At 44.1% G+C, this 24345-nt stretch overlaps 1 protein-coding gene across 7 annotated transcripts in view; it reads right to left on the bottom strand.

Moving 5' to 3' along the window:
- Nucleotides 1-2606: 2606 nt before the first annotated feature.
- The window catches only part of esrrb (estrogen-related receptor beta), a 48250-nt gene continuing 26511 nt past the window's right edge, over nucleotides 2607-24345 (bottom strand). For 5 of the 7 annotated variants that reach the window (XM_074692659.1, XM_074692658.1, XM_074692657.1 and 2 more), the window contains 5 exons: nucleotides 24069-24194; nucleotides 17793-17903; nucleotides 17136-17297; nucleotides 8427-8696; nucleotides 2607-5702 (listed from right to left, as the gene is read on the bottom strand). In XM_074692659.1, the coding sequence (XP_074548760.1) occupies nucleotides 5458-5702; nucleotides 8427-8696; nucleotides 17136-17297; nucleotides 17793-17903; nucleotides 24069-24194 (914 nt within the window). In that variant the 3' untranslated portion in view covers nucleotides 2607-5457. The remainder of the gene's footprint in view (nucleotides 5703-8426; nucleotides 8697-17135; nucleotides 17298-17792; nucleotides 17904-24068; nucleotides 24195-24345) is intronic. The other 2 variants (XM_074692653.1, XM_074692656.1) reach the window with 1 other exon arrangement.

The raw sequence follows: 24345 nt of genomic DNA, 5'->3' as shown, positions 1-24345 counted from the left end.
GTGTGTGTGTAGTGGAGAAAGAGGGAGAGATGGTGGCCCACTCTTCATTTCTGTGCCACAAGCTCTCCTGGGCATTTGCGTGCTCCGTTTTCAACCTAAGTGTAATTTGAGCCCTGGGTTGATACAAAGTGTATGCAGCAGCTCTGTTCAAACCCAATCACTCACCCTGACGTGTAATCCTTTCCCTCGCCATCATCAACGCTGCTTTGGGAATAATGAAACACACTTAAGCAATACACAGCAGTCGTACAGCTGCGAGCGCGGCAGCATCTTGATGAGACGCCTCGTAACTCTAATGAAAGGTGTTTTGACCTGTCAATGGAGGTAAATGATTGCCTGGCTACTGTATCTGTGGGAAACTTATTGATGGCAATATCTGGTCGTACCGGATGATTTGCATGAGAAACGAGCCGCACATTGCTTTTAAAAATACAGCGTCTGGCAGCCGTGCTCTACATTTTATTTGTGTGGGCTTCAAAATCTCTTTTTCTTTTTCCTTCTTGTCTTGTGATGCCATTGTTTCCATGAAGAGGATTATTACAATTAATTGGTTACCAAGACATTATTTCAAAAAGGGAAATTGGCTCTTATAATTATATAGAGAAGGGAATACTTTAACTCCCTGGAATATCAGCTTCCAGAAATAATGGAGCTGCAGCCCCTCGCTTCCCCCCCCTCCTGCCACTATCAGCGTTAGCGTGTCTGTCTGCCTGTTTCCTGTGACGGATCCATTTTCAACAGCTCCTGGCCCTGCACAGGCTGTGGGTGATGGCTGGGTGGTTGGGTGGCCTGTGTGTGAATCCTGGTCTGGCTCGCTGCAAAAGCATCTGCCGTCAGCTGGGAGCTCTGATCTGATCATTGTTTTATCCTTTAGCTGAACTCAAAAGTGTGTGTGTATGAGAATAGTGAGAGTGTTAGGCTAAGAGTTGTTTCAAAGGATCTGTGACTAAATTAGAGATGTCTTAAAATTTCATTTCTTGTTTTTTTTTCAACCTGAAATTCAAAACAGTGATTGGCTGACGAGTTTAAGTCAGAATGACGTTAGAAACTGCCATAATTTAGCAAATCATATCTGACATGGCTTTATGTCAAACAGGTTTACCAAACATGGCTAAAGTTAGCAGAGCTAGCAGCCTTCATGCATCCTCTCAGGTGTTAACAATCTCTATTTGGTCAAACATCGCATGTTAGTCCAACTAGACACTGAACATTTAACCTGATTTCCTTTTTTCCTGATTGAAAAGCTGTCTAACAACCCAGTGCAACAAGTTTCTGTCTGCTCGCTCAGCTTGTTTACATTTGGGTAGTATAGCATTATGGTAGTAGCCATCATTTGAAGCAACATTCCAAAAATGCACGGCGGTAGTTGTTCGACGATCGACTTACTAAAGCAGTGGTAATCATTGCACTGTTAAAGCTGTGCCAGAATTTCTATAACCTAAAATTCCTGCCTTTTAGTCAACAAATTTTTTATTTTTAAATCTCTCCAACTGGTCTGATGACATGAGATTTATCTATGATATTCATGGAAAGCAGTTGTGTCTCAAACACCTATCTTTCTTATACAGTGTGTAGACCTGGCTATAAGATCAACTCCCGCTGGTTGAAATTTGTATTTGCCAGAGAAAGCCGCAGTGAAAACCTCTGTTCAATAAGAAAAACAGAAACAGGGCTCAAGAAAATACCATGAAAAACAACCTCAGTAAACAAGTTACCATTTTGTTTTTCCTGCAGCAGATTTTCCGTTGTCTTCTCTATATTTACGAAGAGCTATGTTGTTTAAGACTGAACAGATGTTTTGAGGAATTGTCTTACACAAGTGCCTTATGTTTAAGCTACAGCAGTACAAGAGTCACATTACTTATTTTTGCCAATGCCTGGTACTTGGCACCGGTACTCAACGGTACCAATTTTAGGTACTTTCTTGTGTTTATGTGGTAAAAAATATCAATTTGTTTAATAGTAAAATATATATTTTTTTCAACTTAGCATATTTATTCGTCAATATAGAACCTTGCAATGCTGTGTTCATGTCAAGTATGGAAAATCGCCTACTCTTCCACTCCCTCATTGTCACAAGGATGTATTCAGGTACCTAAACATGGTACCTTTCGATTTTACATGAATCAGTACCCAGTACTTTTGACAGAATTTGGTCGGTACCTGTAAAAGTACCTAATTTGGTACCCATCTCTATTCACAAGTAACATTTTCTGACACTTTGAAGCTGATACTTCTTCTTTTGACTGGATGGTTAAAACTTTTATCATTTGAGTTAGATATCTGTGAAACTGGTAACATTAGGAGATGCCAAAGAAAAATGCAGATTTGCCTCCACAGGCGTACAGTAAATGAGCCTTTATCTTCAGACCAATCACATTGTGCTCATGAGCAAATATGCTAACACTTTTAGCTAAGACAAATGTTAAAAATGTACCTTCCTAAGCTTTGCATATGAGCACTGTCACAGCATTAGCCTTCTGACGTAGCAGCTTCACAACGCAACACAAACATTAACAACATGGGCTTCACCTTAACAAGTGTGTCAGATAAATGACAGTAACATGTGTAGTCAGACCACAGAAGAATCACAGAGTTCAGGGAGTATTTAATTCATTGATCCTTTACCTTTTTGAAAATCAAAACATAAAAGTTACACAGATATTGGTGATTCAACCATCAGAGATATCAATGTACACCATTGCCAAATGATATATTTCACACCATAAATACTCAGAGCACAGATGCAGAAAATCAGTCACCTGCCCCTGTCTGCAATTTATCACCAAGGGACCAATTCTGACACATTGATGTTCATAAAAACACATACCCGCTTTGTAACCAAAAAAAAAAGAGGGGTGACGCCCACTGATGGCCAAGTCACGTGATCGATGTGAAGCATGCTTTACCTTTACAAACAGATCAATGAAGAATAAATGGGAACAGATCCATAACTACAATTACAAATGTTTTGGCAGAAGCACTGAGGGAGGAGCAGTGTGTTGGGTAAAAACATGGATGGCTCAGGTATGTCACACACATGTGAGGATAACGTGTAGAATCAGTGAAGTATTGACAATATTATAATGAGGTAGTAGTCAGCAGGGCGCTGCATACCTTTTTTTCTATGGTATTTCGGCAACGTACTGTATCCACGCTTATATATTTACATACTTGGACACAGCCTTTAATGTAAGACGTGTTCTCTTTTGTGTAACACAGTGCCTTATCGACAGGAGAGAAAGGAAAAGGGAGGTGAGAAGACTCCCGTTATTTATGATTCTTATGGCTGATCACGCTGGGCCTCTACAAAATTCTAGTTGTAAAGATTTTCTGCAAAAGTTTTTATTTATACTGCAATTTTATTCAAACAAGCACTTTTTTAATCAGAGGAGAAAATCAAATATAGTTCTTTTGATTTACAGGATACATGTTTGTGATTCGAGGGATTTACAATATGTTACTTATTAGCACATAGATTCTCCCAAATCCAATTAAAAACATGCTTTCAGCATGGTTTCAGTCAGAATTGGTCCCTGTTGTATTGCACAACAGTAAATGAACTCAAGGTATACTGTCACCCTCTACGGTGGAGCTTGTTAAGTGGGTAGTGACTAGTTAAAGTCGCATTGATTGGGTGCTGGAGTGGGTCTAGGCGCCCTCCATAATGTGGCCAATCAGACTGCAGGATCAGTGCTAGCCAGTGATATCGCAAGCATGGCGGCAACTCAACCCTACTGCAATGTCAGGGATTCCTTTGATCACAGTATCATATTGTTGTGACAGCGCCACAATTTATCACATCACATAAAATCCTTCAGTAGTATAAGCATTCACCTCGGACACAGCCCCCCCCCCACATGGAGAGGAGTGGAGAAGACTACAGTGTTACTCACACCCAGCGCAGTGGACGTGGAGCTGAATACAGAGAGAGGGAGATCTGTGTCTCCCACCAGAGATCACACCTTGTACTGACACACTGCTGTGTTGCTGCTGACACTGTATTTCTTGCATAGCTATTCACATGTGCATGCTTGGGCATCCCGAGCGCTCCTCACAGATGCTCATCCGCCTCCTGGCCAGAGTGGAGGGTGTTACTCTGCTCTGCACCGGCCTTTGAGTCAACATGAGGTCAAGAAGAAGTGATCCACGTGTCTACTGTACTCCAAAAGGGAGGGAGGCCGCACAGACAACAGCCTCCCACTGGGTTAAAAATAAACCCAGTGTGAAGTGCCACCACTCCTGCTCTGCACCTGCCGTTTACCTCCGTTTGGTTGAAGCTCTATAAACGCGGGCACAGCTATTAAAAGAAGGGAGGTGTCTAAAATGGTGAGAGCAGATGCTGGGCACCTTGCTCCCTGTGTGTGGGATGACTCCGCCACAGGCTTAAAGGTGCCCAAAATAGAGCGGTTGACATATGGGCCTCTGATTGTTTGAACATGGAATCTCCTGGACGTACGCCACTCGGCATAAATCCTTTGATACTGCCAACGCCAAACCTGCTGATCATCTTTCACCTAGCGTGAATCAGGTCATCTATTTGCACGCCAAGAGGCGATTTCCACGGGCTTAAACAATGACCAAATTTGGGGTTCAATGAGTTGCATGAAGAGCACCGACACAAGGAGAGGAGGAGCACTGGTGTGTGACAGCGGTGCAGTGGTGTGACTGAGACTCACAGGCATGGTCTAACAGCAACAGCAGCATTGTAAAGCACATGAACGACAGAGGTTAAGCCTGTTTCCCCACAGCTCCCTTTATTGCTGAGTTACTACAGAATAAGACAACTGACTATTTGTACCTGTTTATGCTAGTTTGGTTAAACATGGGACCAGCGAGTCTTTCAGTCTGAGACAGATCTACAAAGATCACACGGCTTACTGCTCTGAGAGGTATATCCAAGTACATTTAAACTGATAAGAGTTCACATTTAGGTCATTTTTTTTCCAGGAGGAGAACAAGAGAAAATGGCCACCAAGGTCACCAGACTTTGAACTGTACACTCAGCCTTCCATTAATAAATATTTACATGTCCTGGTAAAGTCCAGGCAAAAACACAGCTGTGAGACAAGTGAGTCTGTTTATGGATGTCGACACCTCGGCCGTCTTCAGAACAATTTAAAAAGAAAACGCTTTTTCTTGTTATCAAGATGTGGCAGCTTTTTGTTCTGAAGATGCTGAGGGGCAGTGGGGTCCTTCATTTACAGCATGACCACTGACAATTAACAAAAAAACAAAATTATTACTGTACATAGTATTTCTTATATATTTTAAATTAATCTGCATCATTTTTATAATTATACTAATAACCAAGTTTTGCATTTGTTCTTTTTTATTCAGTGTCCGGGGCTCCAGGAGGAGGAGGAGTAAGAGAAATGGTCTCTGCCCTGCCTCAGTTTGTGGGGGGACTTCCTCTCCTGGCTTGGTTCAAGTCTCTTTCTGTAACCCCTCGGTCCATCAGACCTTGGCCTCCAGCATCTCTAGGAAGAGTTTGTGCATGGGCACCTTGCCCTGCACCTTGATGCTGTAAAAGTGCTGCACGGCCTTGGTCGCCGTCTGCCGCAGCAGAGGCAGCGTCATGAGCAGCTTGCCCGCCCGCCTCGGGTCCTCCTGGTGCTGGCTGCTCTCGTAGTCCTGCAGGGCCTCATGCAGAGCGTCCTGGAGCTTCTGGACCGCTTCCATGTCCTCTATGTGCATAGAGTCTGATGATAGGAGAGCAGAGGGAATTTTTTCAAACACAGAAATAAAAAAGTAACAAAGAGTTGTAGTTTACAGCAGAACAGGAGCGGTGTGAAATGGATTTTCTGAAAGCAAAATTAAATCTCATGACTGATCTTTACTGCCCCGTCAGAAGCTGGAAGGTAGGAGAACATTATCAATATAACTCACACACTGACAAGATAAAGAACAGATCATAAAGAAGAAAAAAACATCTACTTTATTTTTTTTATTTATATATTTATTCTTCAAGGGGCTGGGCGGGATATTCATATGGCCCTTGACCAGCAAGACTGAAAATCAATGCTGTCCTCCAGCAACAATGGCATGAATAGCACCCAATCTGGGCTGAGTGAGCACACATTAAACACCTCGCTGTTCCAAAGAACAGATTGTTTTCGAACAAAAAACGGAGGAGAAAAAAAGGAGTTCCATTAGAGGATTGGACGCTATAAACAGGCCAGAGAGGAAAACAACACCTCTTTAATTTCATGACCATGAGAGCTTCTGGATACAGCTTTAAAACTGTTATTGAATGAAGTAACCCTCATGTAGACGTGATAGTTCTGTGTTATATTTTATCTTCATGTAAGGCTGTGAAGTGCAAACACTGAGACTCAGATTCAGTCAGCCCAAACCTCCCCCTCCTCGCTGATTTTGGAACAGTCTATAGTTTCAGTCCGCTGTCTCTCCGGTGTTCTTTGCTCCTATAGTGTTTCGCCACACTGAGATGGTTTTTTCCTGATCCTACTGTACATCGTGTTACAGCTTTTCTCTTGCATCCTCTTTTTCTACCGCCCGGCCTCTCTCAGGGACGGCCTCGGGGTCGCCGTTTTCTCTCACTGGTTAACCGGTGTCTGGCACTCTGGAGGCAGCGTGTCATTGGCTGCCTGACTCGTCTCACCTTGGCGGTGCATATTTTACCACACGGGACAATAAAAGGCAAAACAGATTTCAGACTTCGCCCCAAATTCATTGACTGGAACAACTGTATTCCCAAGACCTTGAGACATTTCTCACCCTGACGGTTTTCAAATCCACAGTGGTAAAATGAAGTAGGTCGTTTTGTAAAGTGAATGTGGGAGGGAGGGAGGGAGGGAGAGGGGTGAGGGGGGAGGATAGAAGAACAAAAGGCAAAAAAGGAAAAAGAATCAAAGATGAGGATGTGGTGTGACATAATTATCTCTTTTCTCAGAGGCTGGATTCAGAACATATTTTAACAAATCAAAACAATATTTTATTCTGTTTTTACCCTGATTAACACGCGAAATACTCAGCTTTGGATCTGCTGAATGGAAGTGAATGATGTGCAGTGATGGGAAAAAGAGAATAAAATGAAAAGAGCGATAAAGATAACTCAACAGCTGAGTAGGAGGAGGGCCAGGAGACAATGAGCATGCAGCTTGTATTCCTTAGAGGAGGGCTGGGCTTAAAAAAACAACTTTGAAGAAACAATTTCCTCGCAATCCATCAGTGAGCCCACGTCGATCCAATTGATAAACTGCTAATTACAAAATCAATGGCTATGAATTTTCACAGCTGTCAGACAGAGGGGCTCCCAGGAGAGCGATCTCCCTGAGACCTTGTTCTAACATTCTGGACACCCTCCTCCTCCTCGACCCCCAGCTCTCCTCTCTACCTCCCTCCCTCCCTCCCTCCCTCCTCAAAGCCCTGTCGTCTGAAAGCAAAGCTCCAACATCAGCATTTTCATTTTTCAGCCGGGGACAAAACAAGGGAAAGCAGCCCAGTGACCCGGGCGTGCATTGATCAGAGCGGGACAGGTCCTGCCTTCTCAAAAGGAGCCTGTCGATAGCAGCGTGCCGTCTCGGCATCGGAACAAACGAGGCCTATCACTCCCTGATACTCATTCCATTCGACTTAACACATTTTATTGACAGCCCCTGTGCTTCTAATGAAATGCTAAATTTATCTCCCGTGGCTGCTGTGCCCTGCAGCTACTGTTATGGAGATAGAGAAAGAACGAGTAGGAGGGGGGGGCAGGAGAAATACCACAACATGGAAGGTGTTCAATTAAAAACGCTCCCCGCTCACACACTGCCCTTATCCTCGCTCCATCTCTCCATCCCACTCTCCAAACTAAAGGTTACACTGAAAAACTCCTGAAAAACTAAGAAATGTCACTTCTGGAACTGTGTCAGACATTATCTCACTGTTTCTGGACATTATAGTGTCCAGGGCGCATTAGTCAGGGGGAAAGGCAGGGGAAAGTGAGGATACTGAAGTAAAGGAGTCCAAACTTTCTTTACAAAAATGTTTAAAACTTGGATTGTAAATTAATGTGTAATATTGGTTTGATATTTTAGCCAACACACACCTGTATAATTGCCTTTCATTATTTACCTGATATTATGGGTGAAAAATATCCATGAATTTTCTTGTATTCTTCCAAATACAACAATTTATAAAAACATAATTTGTGAAATTAAAGGAAAATCAAAAGATAATCCCATTATAAATAAACATAAAAAATACACATCACAACATTATTTATTTTTCTAAATGCAAATGTTCTTTGTCTAGCTTGATATCTGCACATTATTTATTTATTTGTTTCATTAAGAGATGCAGGTGTAGAAGGCTAAAAAATAAAAGACAGGATCATGGAGAAAATAGCTTCCCCCTTATGTGTTAGTCTAAATATTTTCAGAATTATCTTGTCTTCCAATAAAAATAAGAATAAACCTCACCTGAGTTGGCGAGTGCGATGGCCTTCAGGGTGACAAACTCCTCCTTCTCCACTTTGAGCTTCTTGCATTTGCGCACCAGCTGCAGGATGGAGACGTAGAGGTCGAGCAGGCCCGTCAGCCGCGAGTGCTCCTCGTCCATGATGTAGTCCTCGGCGTACACGAGCTCGTCCTCGTAAGGCAGGGAGCGGAACACGATGCTGAGGATGAGAATCTCCATCCAGGCACTCTGCAGTAAACTCATCTGATCTCCCAGAGACAGGGAGGAGAAACCTGAGGACAGTGGACAAATCAAAAGAGCAAGAACCTGAGTGTGTGTTCAAAAGATCATTGAGCAAGATTCTAGCGGAGGTCTTCCTCTGTTTTTAAAACATAAAATGAAGTAAAAGTAAGTAAGGCCGTGCTTTGAGTCGATCAGTAAACCAAACGTGACTTGTGGAGCTCTAGTATCCTGGAGTATACGATGAGGCACATGTCAACGAGGGGTGTTTAATTTTAAATGCACAGTGAAAAGGTCCTCTTTGAAGCCGTGTCAGAGCACTTGAGTGGGCTTTACTGTAAGTGAGGACAGTAAATCGGTGCAAAGGTCCAGCATACACAAAGCCATGTGGTTACCCCCGTGTATCCTGTCACACTTCTATTGGTGTGAGGGGGGATTAGCACTGAGACATTCTCATTGGGGTGGGGTGGAGGACATGACATGCACTGTGTAGCAAGAGAAGGTGACGAGGGAACACACACACACAGGACACAAGCACAAACCTGCAACAATGAGGAAAACAAACACACATGAGCACATAAATATCATGACACCTCTACATATGCACATAAATCTATAAACATGAAAGTATGCACAAACACACAGAGCACCAGGGTCACATGGTTCCAGCCTGCCTGAAGACCTGCATAAACCTCAGGCCTCACTCACTAGCAGCAGTGGATGAGGTGATGAGCTTGGACACATCTAACCTCAGTTATTCCTCTTTTGACACCTTTACATATGCTGAGAAATAAAAATAATAAAGAGAAAACTTAATCTCTGAAAGATGGGCTGTGAGGAAGTCAAAGAACTAAAGTGATAAAAAGAGTCAGAGCAAGTGAGGAGCAGATAAGAGATAGATACTCATCTCATCCTTTTTCCTACAAACTACCCTTCAGCTGTCAATAAACTGCAAGAACCCCCTTCACTCTTCCTCCCCTATCTCTCAGCCACCCTCCTCCCGCACAGCGTGCCTGCAGGCGGCCCATTCTGACAGCATATTAGGCTCTTCAGCTCCGCCCCTGATTAATATGATTGCTTTTACAAGTTTGCTGCCACCTCGCTTTCCTGCCACGGCATGATTAAGAAGCGACAGATTACTGTACTGACCAGGACGCCCACTGCACCTGTGACACCCGTTTTCTCTTAAATATAAATGATCCCACATCAGGATGATGTTTATCTCCTCACACACACTAATACGAGAATGTGCAGGCGTGAAAAACAAGAGACATGATGAGGGAGCGTGAGGGGAAGTGGGAAAGAAAAAAGCACAGGGAGAAACAGGATGAGGGAAAAGAAGAGCCAGAGAGGAGAACCTGAGTGTTCAATTTCCCTTATCGTGGTGATGACCACTGCAGGGGAAGAGCTGAAGGATACATTAATTAACAGATTGGGATCAGAATGTGAGGCCTTCACATTTTGAAGGGGAATCAATAGTCGGCAGAATGGGGTGCTAACAGAAAGGTGCCTCACTGGACCGGTCAGAGGTCTGAAGAGCCCAAATTAGACCCAACAAAGCAAACTGCCAGAAGCACTCAAAACACTCGGCTATTATCAGCCCAGGCAATAAGCCATATTTTGTGACGGCCTGTGCCATTACACATATCTAGACTGCATGTTAAAATCTTCTCTTGTGTTATTTCCTTGTCTGCATACGTGGCCATTAAGTCGGACAGGATGTGGACTGGCCGGAGGGAAATTGTCATGCAAGCGTGGACGTGGTCTTGATTGCCGCATCAGGTTGGCATCACAATCACAGGCGAGGCTTTGTCTAGCCTTTTAATGCCAAGGAGGACTGAAGCGGAACTAAAGCGCTGCTCCCAATGTGACAGCCTGCGTGAAGGCCTTGTTCAGGGCTTGTTGGAGAGGCTTTAGAGTCGTTCTCGTGCGGTAGACACCTCTCAGCCATATGCACACATGAAGCCCAGCAGCCTACAATTACCTTTGACGCTAAAAGTCCTTGAATTTAATCCAGTGTTGTGAGATGGAGAGGTGGTGTTTTTCCCCAGCTCCATCCCCTCTCTTCAGGGCCTAAATTATCGCTCCAAATGGGATCTCGTGTCGTTGCCTCGCCTTTTTCCACTCAATTTAATCGAGTAATGAAGTGACTTCCCGACTCTGCAGGTCACACTGCGCTCCGGCCGCCGCACTCTGAAGGTGGCCCGGTTAAGTGCCGTCGGAGTGGGTGATTTCCTCTAATGAAATATCAATATTTACATCTTCATTTCCAGCCCGCTGCCTTGGCGGGGTTTGACCAAACATGACACAATATTGACCAAATCAGAGAGGCCTGCCTGCATGTTTGAAGGGCCTTTTCCACCCGGCTGGCAGATTTGTCTCAGGAAGTCTTTGTATCCTGAGATGATAACGAAGCAGAGTTTGTCTTTGTTTACTCTGACCAAAGCACCTCGTTCCTATTGTGAGGGGACGCCTTAAATCTCGCTTTCAAAATGTTAATGTCAGATACAGTCACCTTTGACGAGACAGAGGAACACATATTAAATAAAGTTGACAAAAAATGAAACAGGAGTTTAGTTTCCGCTAAATACATCAACACATCATCATTCATGGCTCAGAGGGTGAAAGCAGGACCACTAAAGGCCATCAACAGAAACCAAAACCATCATCTCTGCCTTTATCTCCCCAAAAGCCCTCGGCTGTGTGCGGGAGGGGGCAGCCCAAACCCACAGACGGCTGCTTCAAACCCCTCGCAGAGATTAATCAGAGCACCGTTTCATCTGCCAGAGCTCAGGACGGTCCAAAATGAAATGCTGGAGATTTCTGTTGAGCTGGAGTTCATATTCTATTAATTTATTATTGTTTCCCTCTCCCCGAGGGCCATTAGCACGGGTAATAAAAAGAGATGTAATTACGAGGCACGGTGGCCCCCTCCAGCTGCAGCCCCCTCGTAACTCACTCTCAATCAGACAACAGAGCAGACTGAGGGAGGGAGAGGAGAGGGAGGGAGGAAAAATGGCAAGAGAGGGAGAGAAATGGAGGATAAAAGAGAGGAGGAGATATGGGCTAGAGAGGAGGCAGATAAGGAAGAGAGAAGCGAGCAGAAAGAAAGGGTTCAGAGCATGAGGGGGAGAGGAAGAGGGAGATAGAAGGAGGAAGGAGAGTAATTCTGGCTGGACAGCAGCTGATCTATCACGGCTGGCTATCAGAAGGACAAGCAGGCCCCGAAGACTTCTGCCCAGCGGCAATCTCACCTCAGCCAAGTCAAGTGCTCTCTGGGCTCCGGTTGGAGTAAAACTGCCCCTAACAGGACCCCAGGGCTTCCATGCGTCTTTTTCTTCCTAACCTTAGACTGAGCTGAATGATGGTGCTGCCATAAGCTTATTCTATATCAAAGCTTTAGACTTAAAGAAAGAGGACAAGAGGAAAATGTAGACACCACTGATTTGAATAGATTCCTCTGATTGAGATGTGGCGCAGACGCAGGGATGAAGGGCATTTCTAGCAGCTCCAAAACTCTGAGTGTGTGTGAGTGTGTGTGGATCTGTTTGTGTGTGCAGCATTCAGCCATGATTCTTCTTGAATTTACATGACAGCGTCAGGAGAACCAATCAATAGCCGCTTGGTAATAAATTGCTCCGCTCAACATAAATAATTTGACCCGTGTTGAGCACGAACAGGTCAGTCTGCTGTGAGCTCTGCCTGGACGCTGGTTTGATGCTGTTTTCATTCTGAAAAAAATCAAGTCAATACAAACCAACTTGATGTGTTAAAAAAGAGGTTGATGACTGAAAATTAATCCTCTTTTTTTTTGTACCAGGCTCCAGCCCTGACTTTCAGGCGGGCAGGTTATCTGCCTTCTTTCAACATGATAGCCAGTCCATTATTCCATTGTAAGTAGCTGGGGAATGGGTGATTTGACCAGTAGCCTGTGAACGTTATGGGGTTGAAGAACGTTAAATACAGTAATCCCCTTGTCTTAATCTGCCCCCTATGACCCCCTGACCTGACACAGGAGTCTTTAGCCGTCCCAGGGGTCCCTCTGCACAATACTGACGGTACATATATCTGTTTAGCCCCACAGACCAGGACGAATCAGGCTTTAATCACGGCCATAATTACACATAATTTATCTCCGCTGCCATCGAGCAACATTACTTAATGAGGGATGGCCTCTGCTGAAGAGCACTTAAAGGCATATCAGCATTTTCATTCTCCTGCAGAGCATTTTGTTAAAAAAGACGAAATTTGACACACGTGATGCAGCTTTACACTGAGGATTTTGATGAGGAATCACTCAGGAGATTGTGAACAATGCTCGTGTCTAATTGTTCGACTGAATGTACCTGCTCTTGAGTCACCGTAACCAAACAAAGCCCTCCCCCCACCCTGCCTGGCAGATGTCCTTTTCCTGGCCCTGCATACTCCTTCCTGCCTGCCTGCCTCCAAAAACGCCCCCATCTCAATCTCTCCACGGTTTTTCCGCCTTTCTCCCGCTCTCCTGCTGGGGTTCAGGCCTCAGCATCCACCTGATTGCTCAATCTATCTTTATCTTGTGTGTTGAAGCCTACGTCAGAGGGTAAATTGAATATACTAAGAGCTGTCTGTTGGTGTCTATATTTAATAAAGTGCACTGATGAGGTGCTGATTTATTGCCGGGCAGTATTCACACTCTATTACAAGGAGATTACGCAGCTTGAGTGGGATCAGCCTGGCAACACAGTAAGTAGATTTCACAATTTAATGGCAAAGAGAAAACAGGAGCCCGAAGGGGGCCGGAGGAGGGTGGGCTGATGGGTGGGTGGGTAGGTGATTATGTTGGAGGGTTGAGCTGACACAAACACGACAACATACAAGAGGCGCGATCTCTTCTTAACATTGTTGCCTCAATGCTAACGACTAACACGCCAGGCGCTTGTCTGTCAACTGTGGAGCTGATGAGCTGGAATCCAATAAAGCGCAGTTGATGAATATTCCCAAAACGCCAGTCACGAAGAGAACAATACAAACAAGATTATTTCATTAGATTAATCTGAGATTAATTTTATATTAAATGATGGGATAAATAGGTGAAGTGATTCCTTTAAAAAAAACAGTAAAATGTTGGTTTAAAATTCCAAATACTGTTTGAATATTTTACATTCTGGGGGAAACATGTTAGAGCAAGAATATGTTTTATTGCTTGGAAGCAGAGCAACAGCAGCAGAGAGTCGATGTTTGTTTGGCCCTTTAGCCTTCAGAGAATTCCCAGCTGAAAACACTCGCGCCTGGGAAGCTGGGACGAGAGCTGACAAACACCAAACAACGAGGACCTCCTGTATAAGGACCATGCATAGCAACTTTTACATATGAGCACATGGCATTCCCATCGCAGGTGGGAAGGGATGTAGAGCAGCAGAAGGCCACAGGGGTCGTGCTGCCATCCTGACGCTCCTCAGAAGGCAGCAATGTCAAGTTGGTAAACAGGTCCTCATGTACTGAAGCTGTCACTATACCGGATTCCTCCCTAAACCTCCTGGACAGAGTGAAATGTAGCTTTATGGGAATGGACGGGGGCCAGAGGGGTGGACAGTGGACTGCTATGTGTGTCAAAGGTTGTTAGCACCTTAGGAGCAACAAGCCATCTGTCAGCATCCCCCTAACGCGGCTCCTAATGACCCTAACCCCCCTCAGGCAACAGCCGTGCTACACTCTGCTTCACAGGGCTATTTGGAGCTGTGACACTAGTGTCCAAAAGCTCCGCAGTGATTATCAATTAATCAAAGGCAGACTGAGAACGAGGGCAGGGCAGCAGTCTGTGGGAATGACAGAGCTGCGGATAGGCTCCCGATACGTGACACCAGCCTTCAATATCTCGCTCATTAAACTTCAGTAATAAGTGCACCTGAGACGATTGATTTATCATGTTCGTATATTACCTGAAAATGTGGAGAGAAAACTTTAAAACCCAAGAAGTACTTCATCTGTACAAACTGACCTTCCTTGTTCTGCTGAACAGAGCCGGGATGACAAAGTCGACATTGGACCCAGTAAGACAAAGATACCATTCACACTAATGATAGGACTTTGATATCCTCCAGTCGCCCTCCAATTAAAACTCAATAGGGCCACTCTCCTCCACATTATGCCACTTTTCAAACGTGATTTCAAATGTTAGCTGAGAATAGGCAAAATTAAAAATCAATTTGGAGGAGGTAAGTGCCAATTTTCGTGACATTTAAATTGTTACATTTGGACTTCAGTTATTGGCCCATCTGTCAATGGCCTAATCAATGTGGTCTACTTCATAATGAACTGTTAATCTTCTTAATTCCATTGCCTAAGGCTGCAAAAATCTATCAGAATGTAATCAGCAGTTTTCTCCTCCCTGTTCCTGTCTTGTCCCGGAGCGCAGGGAAGGAGAAATATTGTAGGAACCCAGCATGCAAGGCTGCCCTGGGGTACTGTCGTTGCATGGAGTGTTAGTGCACGGAGTCTCGCTCAACCAGTGAACCGTCTCTGATCAGGTTCAGCCATGTACAACTCAATTATGCAGCCATTTCATGGCCAGAGGACACTGACTGTCCTAATACAGACACCACCACAGGGACAGGCACAGACCAAGCAGCTGAAGCAAAAGTCTTTATCCTGTCAAACTGTCTTTGAAATCTAAGAGGAGTGTGTGTGATTTTAGAAAAGAAAAAATACTTAAAACAAAGAACAGGTACAGACAATAACATACTTAACTCTTTGTGTCCCGTTCATGTAGATCCAGGTATTCACTCAATGTTAGAAAAAGGGGTTATGGTTAAATTGTCATTATCAACACAGCTGTGAGCATATCCTGTTAATGTTATGTATGTGTCCACTGTACAATACGTGTGTTAGTGTAATCTGATTAACTGTGTTTCAACACTATGACAAACACAATCCAATTAACGTGTACAGACACATTAGAATGATGATGTACTTGAAGATTACTAAACCGATAAACCTTTTGTGTAAACTGAATATTGTTTCTAAAAGTGGACTTGAAAAGAAAAAGACAAAGAAAGTCTTAATCCTTTACAAAAGTGTGTTTTTGTTTTTTGGGTTCTACTCCTGCTTTTGGTAAATGGATCGTCTTAGATGACCTGTGAATATTTCCTACATATCACTTCTACTGTATTTGCATCTGGACAGAAATGTAGTAATTTGCTTTATTCTTTTAAATTATTTTGATTTATTATTATTACTTTTCTTTTTTTATTAACTATGATGCAGTTGTAATTTTTGGGTAACAGCACAGGGAGTGTGTTATGGAGTCAGTAGTGATCCAGTCCAGACTAAGCTCCCTGTTAAACTCTCAGGCTGCTGACCATGCACGGCCTGCAGGGACTGATCCAAACTGTTTAGGTGCATAAGTGTGCCGAGGCTGAGGCCAGGGGCCGAGGCATATCCATCTCTAATCTTCTTACTATCAGATCTGTACCTGATTAATACCCTCCTTCTGAGAAGTACTCTAATACCTTTTCAGAACCAAATGCATCTGCATGAGGGAGGTCAGCTGGAGTCCATTTCACTTCACTAAAAATAAATGGACCCACTTCATCTACAAGTTGAGAACGACATTTGTTATCTGAAATAAATGATATGACTCCGGAGCATACACACACTTCGGAATATGTGTGTGTGTGTGTGTGTGAGAGAGAGAGAGAGACAGTGTGTGTTTGTGCTGCAGTGATGCCGCACATCTCCGGCACGCTGACAGCTCTGTGCCTATCCGAGTTATGCTGATGAGAAGACGGGGTTATGGGGGTGCCGCTAAGGGACACATTCATTTAGTTTGTTACCCCTCCGTCCCTACAGCTCTGTGATGTTATAGAGTTATGGGGTCAAGCTCAAGATCAAGGAGAATCTGCCTCCGTTGCACAAAAACAAGCAGCTAAACAATGTGTTCTCTGTCAAAATCAGAGGAAAACTCTCGAAGGAAGCAAAATCTCTGCTGACGTGGGGCGCTGTATCCTTAATTCAACAGCCTCTTATAACCTAACACCTCGTCTATCAGAATGCCTATGGGGCAGGGAAGAAACATGATTATGCCCATCAATAATTCAATGTGTGTGTGCTTGTGCTTCTGTGCGTTCATGTGTGCATATGTGTGTGTGAGTGATATGATGTGTTGTTTGATTGGGCAGATCCCCAACTTTGTCCTGAATCTCCCTGGTGATTACAACACACATTGGCACTGTCCCTCTTTCTATTCGGTGCAGGGGTTTTAGATGCACTCTATTGATTTGTGTCTTGCACAGCTATGTCCATCCTGCACCACCCCTCCCCTCAGTCCTTCACACACCCCGGGGCTGTATGAGCTGCTGTCATTAATTACCTCCACATTTGTGAGCCTGAATGTTTATTGATACAGAGTGTGGAAGGGGCAGAAGAGGAGTGTGAAAAACAAAAACGTGAAAAGTGCTTCCAGGTTTGTCTGAGACAACAAAGGGCAAAAAGAAGCATCATGATTTGTTTGTTACCTGGGATGTGTTTGGCCCAGCCGATGATGACCACCAGCTCGCGGTCAGCCAGGTCGCACAGCGTGGTCAGAGCCTTGATGTCGCTCTCCGGCATGGTGGGGTCAGGCATGGCGTAGATCTTCTCAGGCTCTGCCACCAACAGGTGAGACACGATCTTTGTGACTGTGGAAAGAGGAGGAAGGAGAACCAAGAGTCAAAGCAAAGCAAAAGTCAAGGGTTGTATCAACACAGAGCTCCAAAAAGGCATCACAGTGAAATATCTATTGGTGAAATAGTGATTGCTCTTTTCTCTTTCCTCCCTCTCCTCTAAGGCAAACTAATGGATGGGGCTGAATTTGTATGAGCGAATAGGTGGCAGTGAAAGCTCTTATCCCTACAGAATACATGCGAGTGGGAAAAAATATATGTGTGAAAGTGTCCTCAAGCACTCTGGTGTTTTATATCGGTCATCTGCTCATAGACTTCCCATAATTCTGCAGTGACTGGAACTAAACCTGGCCTACATTTCTGCCCTGTGTACTCCTAACTGTCCAAACAGGGAGGAGATCAGGGGGAACATGGCCTTAAGCGTCGCCTGAGTTTTTCTTCTGTGCTGTTCTGGCAGAGGAGGAGCAGCGGCTGAAGGAGACAAGGGGTTAGTGTTTGGGCAGTACTCACGAGGTTTTTTGGTGGGAGGGGGGAGCGTCAAGCCCAGGTATGGGTTGTTTTCTGCATCCAACCTCCGCTTGTACTTCTGTCTGCCTCCTCGCACGCGGTCCAGACGAACACCTGGGTTTAGAAATGACAGGATGGACACAATATGAAGATTATTTATAGATTAAATGATAAGGAATTATTAAACACATAAATAATTTACTCATAAGAAAAGTGCATCAAATACTACACTGCAAAAACTGAAATCTTATCTAGCGTTTTTGTCTTGTTTTCAGTAGAAAATCCCTTTTAAGACTCAATATGAGCCACATTCACCTCATCAGTTCAGAAAAATGTCGTTTCAAGTTATTTAAAGACAAAAATGAGGTCTGAATTTCTTGTAACCAGTAAAAAAAATCTGCCAATGGAACAAGAGAAAAGTTACTTGTATTAAGAGATTATTCTAGTCTCAAGGAAATTTTCAAGCAATTTTTACTTGTTCCATTGGCAGATTTTTTTTTACTGGTTACAAGCGATTCAAACCTTATTTTTGTACTCTGATAACTTGAAACAAGACATTTTTCTGGATTGATAAGTTGAATGTGGCTCATATCGAGGAGAACAAGACAATTTTTACTTAAAACTAGACAAAAACACTTGATAAGATTTCAGTTTTTTGCAGTGTAAAAAGCAGACATAAAAATCCTCCATCTGTAACAACACAACAGAACATTTATGTGTGAGTTCATATGTGAAAGTAAAAGAGTGTTTACTGATTTCTATTCTGTGTGTATGCATTGTTAAAGACGGCACTGTGGCATAAGTGTGTGTCTTGGTGTGTGTGTGGATGTGTCAGCGGCACGGCTGCCTTCCCATATGTGGTCCATGCCTGGCTGGTCTACTGTGACACAGCTGAGCCCAGAGCAGGTCTAAACATATGAATATTTAACGCAGGGTCAATGATCTCACAGACTGGCCCTCTAATTATTTAGCTTTTGGGGTGAGGCAGACTGCATACTAATTAGCTGCCAGCTACATGCCTCTTCGCCTGTGTGTGTGTGTGTGAGCTCAGGTGTGTGGTCTTCACCGTCCGGAAAAAGAAACTTAACCAGCATACAAGCAAAGACAGAGTCCCACACACACTGAACAAACCCTGTGCTGTCACGCTGCAGATAGATAACTAGGTATTGCTTTCCCATAAAAGACCCTTATTTCACCCCTCTTTCACAGGAGTAGCAGCGAGGCCTTATCAACCCCGGCCACAGCTAGAGGGCCAGGTTGCACGCTGATACTGTAAATGTCAAGCCAGCCTCATCATAACATAAGTTATTTATTATCTCATTATTTGATAAGGATGTTTCCATTTGGGTGTCTATTCTTTTCTATTAATTTTCAACATAGTTAAAATATTTCATCTACACTGTTTCTATTTATTTGATACCACCGGGCAGGTATTTGGTTGTTTAATGTGATTGTATGCAAACATTTCTATCACCCATCCCCGCTGCTACCTTTACAGACTAAATATCCCTGATATCTTAATCCTGTCAAGAGGGAGAATCCCTTCAATTTACTTTGTATGCATAATGTAACCCCTCCAAACAAATTTAATACTAAAGGGTGGATGAGAAAAGGCTCAATGAAATGCGTGCGGTGGAGGAGGAGTTAATTTGTCAGCCGCCCGCGTCCTCTGGGCGAACAAAACACCCGCAGCCAGAGCACTTCCTTGATGATTTCATCACTTTATAACAGGGAGGACGGTGTCAAACCTGGGCATTGTGTGGCCACTGCAAATGAGCCTAATACAATTTGCCCATCAGCGAGTGCTCTTGGAGGGGATGAGTTTGGATGTGTCCCATGCAACGTGATTTGAGGTCGCTTGGGGAACGGGGATGAGAAGCAAAATCAGATGATGTAAGAAAGGAGCGGTGGCCTTCATTTAGCAAAGAGGGATTCAGCTGTGGGTTTATGCAAAATATTTTCTTGATTTTTAACACTTGTCTGACAGAGCTAAGGCTGCTTTCCCTCACTCTCACTGCATACAGCGAATATCTATCAAACTGTTTCAGAATGTATCTAAAGAAAAGAGTTTTTTTTCTACTAATATAAATGATTTGATTCCCAAGAAACTCAAATCTGATTAGGATTGTCTTTCAATTTCCTGACACTGACAACCCACTAACCCAATTACCCCCAATTCCCAACAGAGCCTCATCCTTCCCAGCAAGCAAAGGGAATCATCTGATGGCAACTACTACCTCTACTTTACATACACCATGACAATTTCAGCTCTGACTGTAACAAGTAAAGATGATCCTCTTCTGAGAAGGCATCGTGAGACAAGTCTGTAAACATCTTCCACTTGCTGCTCGGGCTTAGGTGCTTAGAAACTTTCCAATTCAGCTAAGATGTTGCTGTTACTACTGTCAGGGTGGAAAATTCCTCTCATTGTCAAATGTGATGTCATCCCTTTCTACGGTTTCTTCCGGCGCTGGCGCTGAGCTCGGACTCTGCCAGGTGGCTGCGCCTCTGCTTTCAGTGAACCTCTCTGCTGGTTGAGTCATGTGGCAGTGTGAGGCGGTGTAAAGCCAGCGACGAAGGTAGATGGGTGCCTCTTTTAATTAGAGCAGTCCTGGCCATAATTAACAGATGCTGACAGGAATTAAAGCTTGGCACTAACCTGTCTCATTTTACTGTCCAACAGGGCCCGAAACAGGCCGAGAGGAAGGGAGAGCGATTTACGTGTTCTGCACTGACTCACTCATTCATTCTGTCAGGCTCTATGATCTGGACTTTTTGCAGATCTTTCTGAGGTTCACGTGTCGCCCATAGCTTCAGGGAGTCCCTCCAAAGTAAACAGTAGACGTGTTTTTAATGTGCAAATAGAGCTGAACACCTCACTGTTTTATGGCCCACTACACAGAGCGGCGAGGGGAGCAGTGGGTGAGCTCGGGTATCATCTCTTCAAAGCAGGGTGCAGGCAGAGAGGGCTTTGGGCCAAGGCGGCTGGCATTTGTGCACGGATTAGCACAGGCCTCAGGGTGGGGGCTGGGGCCAGCTGACCTAGGGCTCCTCTTTCTCTCCAAAAACAATAATAATCCCCTTCCAAGCACCCTCCTACAAAAGGGCCTGTCTTCACTCACTTTGTGTGGCCGGCCGTGGAAGGGGCCCTTATTTTGAGTCCCTCACCTGTTCTGGGTGTCTCTCCCTGGGGAAAGTGTCAGGATGTCTGGGATGGTTGGCAATGCCAAGGGGGGCTTAGGCGGACCCTATTTTAGCTGGGAAAATCAGAAGGCCACATGGCAAGGCATGGTGAACCTTGCCTTTCAAGGAAGCCGCCCGCTAAACTGCCGTCAGCACTATTTCAAAGGGCCTCTGTTGCCAGCTTTGCATACTTGTAAGTGTGTTGCAGCATTTTTAATCACGAGTGGTGATGAGCGAGGGTAGCGGAAAAATTCTCATGCATTGCTCCCTCCCCTCCTGCTGACCCCAGGGGCTGCCATACTGACACCCCCTTCACATACTCCATTTACAGGTTAGCTACAATATCCCCTGTGAGCTGACATCACCGCCTGCACTGCTAATTGAAAAGACAAATTGTTACTCAAACTACACTTAAGATTATTTACACTTTAAGCGATGTTTGAATCTCAAAAATCTTCTTGTCTGAAAAGCTGTTTAACGTGTACAAAGCACAGTGTCTTTGTTTCACTCGTACAGACGGCCTGCAACACACGTGAACATTTGCATGTGTAGTATTTCAGGGCCTTTACATGTGAGAGTTATCCGTGTGTATGTCCTGTATGTTGTGTATGTGGCTGTGACGGGGCTATTGTGGGATGTGGCTGTGTTCTCTGCATGCCAGTCAGCCGAACAATGAGAGGTGTATAGTATATCAGAGCAGACACGCTTTGCTCCTTTGTTCTGTAAATGCTCCTGAGTGACTCACGGCTCTCACACAGGAAGAGAGGATACTTTCCAGCCTGACACACAGAGAGGAAAGTGGAACACAAAGACATGTTCTTTTGCTAATGCTGTGAAGATGCAGCTTTAACTGTGACTTCACAGATACAGGGTGTTTCTCTGCACCAGTGTGTGTGTGTGTGTGTTGTGGGATCTGTATGTCAGCCAGCGAGGGAGACAGGAAGTGTGTGCAAGGAGCAACTGCCACTGAATAAAGTCAATGTAATCTCTCAAAAGTATCTTGTCTTCTCTCCTGCTCTAAGCTCTGATCCGTTTCCATTGATCAGAGGAAAAACCTGTTGCCCCTGACATTTGATTCTTCTATTGATCACTTCCTCCTTTATACAGTCGAGGGAAAGTACAGCGACTCGACACGGGGTTTGAGCTGGCCTCCTGTCATCAGACTGCTGATCTCAGAAAAGCATTTACCTCACACTTCATACCACTCTGAAAAATTAATATTAGTTTGAATGTAGCAGAATTAAAAAAATAAAAATTAACAAACAAAAATAAAACATTATTATAAATTTTATTATTATTATTATTATTATACTTTTGTTATTAATATTCTGTCTCATTGGGGGGCAGTGCTGCACTTTGTAGGAGCTGTTAAGTTATAATTAGGCAATTTTCCATTGAGACACAATGTGACCTTTTTGCAGTAATGAAAGTAAGAGGCAACCTCAGTCACATGAGCGGTGGCCATCTCTTTTCTCAGGACCCGAGCGTGGCGTTGAGCCGCCGGCTTCACAGAGCTCAAACCACGTGTCTGTCTTTTCCACTTTGTCTTGGTGACACGTAAAAGTCCTGGGCTTTGATGTACACCTAACGCAAAATTCACTTTTCTGTTGTTCTTACGAGTTGAATAAAAATGATGACAAATTTTACTTCTGACAGAATTCATTTGTTTTAGAGGACTCTATAACAACACCTGCACAAGACTTGAATAAGTCTGTGACCACAGTGTCAATGTGGTGATGATAGCAGCTGCTTTGTGAAAGAGGAGGGTCATTTTTATTCTGTGAATGTGCTGAATACACAGAAGTGTGCATTAGAACCTCAGGCTCTGCATATTTGAGTTTTACACTCTTTTTACTCTGACCTGACACTGGTCATTCATTTATAGCCACGGCTACATATTTTTGTAGTCTCTTATTCTCCAAGATGATATATTGGCATAAATTTTTCATCAGATAGTAATGCGATTACTCCGTCTTTCTGGCACTCCAGCTTTATCTGGCCGCATGCAGTCCAGAGGATTCTGTTACTGAGCAGAGATCCATACGAGCTGGGACTGGCTTCAGGTGGCGACTGGACGTACTGGATATATATGCATCTATAAATCCTGATCTCCCATGAATAGTGGGAGGAATAAGAGCAGGGGGTATGTACTGCAGAGTTTGACAGAGAACTTCAAAGTGGAATTATTACAGAATTTCAGAGGGCGTTTATATCATTGTATTAACCATGAGGGACAATAATTCTTTTCACAACATAAGTGCTACCTGACCCATACTCATCAGCACTTGAGGAAAACATGTTTCCTTACAGAGTCACTGAGCTACTCCCAGAGGAGGCTTGAATAAATATTACACCGCCACTTCACCCCCAGCCACATATCTTTCATTATTCATTTGTCTGGCCTTTCTGGAGCAACCAACAAGTGACAGAGGGAGGGAGGCAGTGGAGAATGCAGCGAGGAAAGGGAGAACCGATAGGAGTCTTCCCCGGAAGAGGAGCCAGGCCTCATGGTCTCAGGGGGCTCGGTCCCTGGCAGCAGGGGGGTGATGGGGGCAGCCAGACAAATCCATCGGAAGCATGTTTAATTGTCAATGAATTCCCTGCTGGCGTGACTTTAAAAAAACATCCACAAGAAGAGAGCCGAGATGTTCGGAAAACATTTAGTGGATCAATATGCCGGGGAGAGCAGGGAGCGAGCCGAGTGTGTGCTCAGGGACCCGGTCTGAGCCTTTCCAGCAGGAATACTGTTACATTTCTATTACTCAGACGGCAGGATCAACCTATTCAGCATATTTCTGTCCCCAGCTTTGCTGCACATTATTTACTGCTGTGTGGGTTGGAGGGAGGGCAGGGGGCTGGGAACTTGTGTCAAGGCTGGCCAGTTGTTTGTACGTCTTATTCTGGACTAGCAGGGAAAAAAGAAAACATGGGACTCATTGCTGAGCAGTTAAAACGCCTATCATGACACTACTGTTTGTAGTCTGTATGTATAGCTGGCAGCTTAAAGGAAGTGTTGTGTCTTTATTTGAAGAAGTGTTGAAAATTAACCTTCAGTGTGTGTATCTGTGGGTGCAGAAATAATAAAAATGTTCTTACTCTTCTTACCTTCTTTGAGCATCCCCACTTTGAGGCATTTCATGAAGCGACAAGCCTGACATGATTTGCGTCTCCGTTTTGTGATCTCACACTCATTTGTGGCAGGACAGCTGTACTCTATGTTACCTGAGAAGAGGAAGAGGAAGAGGAAGAAGAAGAGAGGGTTTAGCCCCATTAATTGTCCTGTAATACTTTTATTTTGTGAGGAAAACTCAAATACTTAGTGAAGTATGAGGAGGAGGCATTAAATTGGCACCACCACCATGAAAAGGTACAT

The sequence above is a fragment of the Halichoeres trimaculatus genome, unplaced genomic scaffold (genome assembly GCF_033239565.1).
Source record: "Halichoeres trimaculatus isolate MK-OKI-2021-1 unplaced genomic scaffold, fHalTri1.1 fHalTri1_scaffold_17, whole genome shotgun sequence".
Classification (NCBI taxonomy): domain Eukaryota; kingdom Metazoa; phylum Chordata; class Actinopteri; order Labriformes; family Labridae; genus Halichoeres; species Halichoeres trimaculatus.
This window is presented reverse-complemented; position numbering and strand designations above follow the sequence as displayed.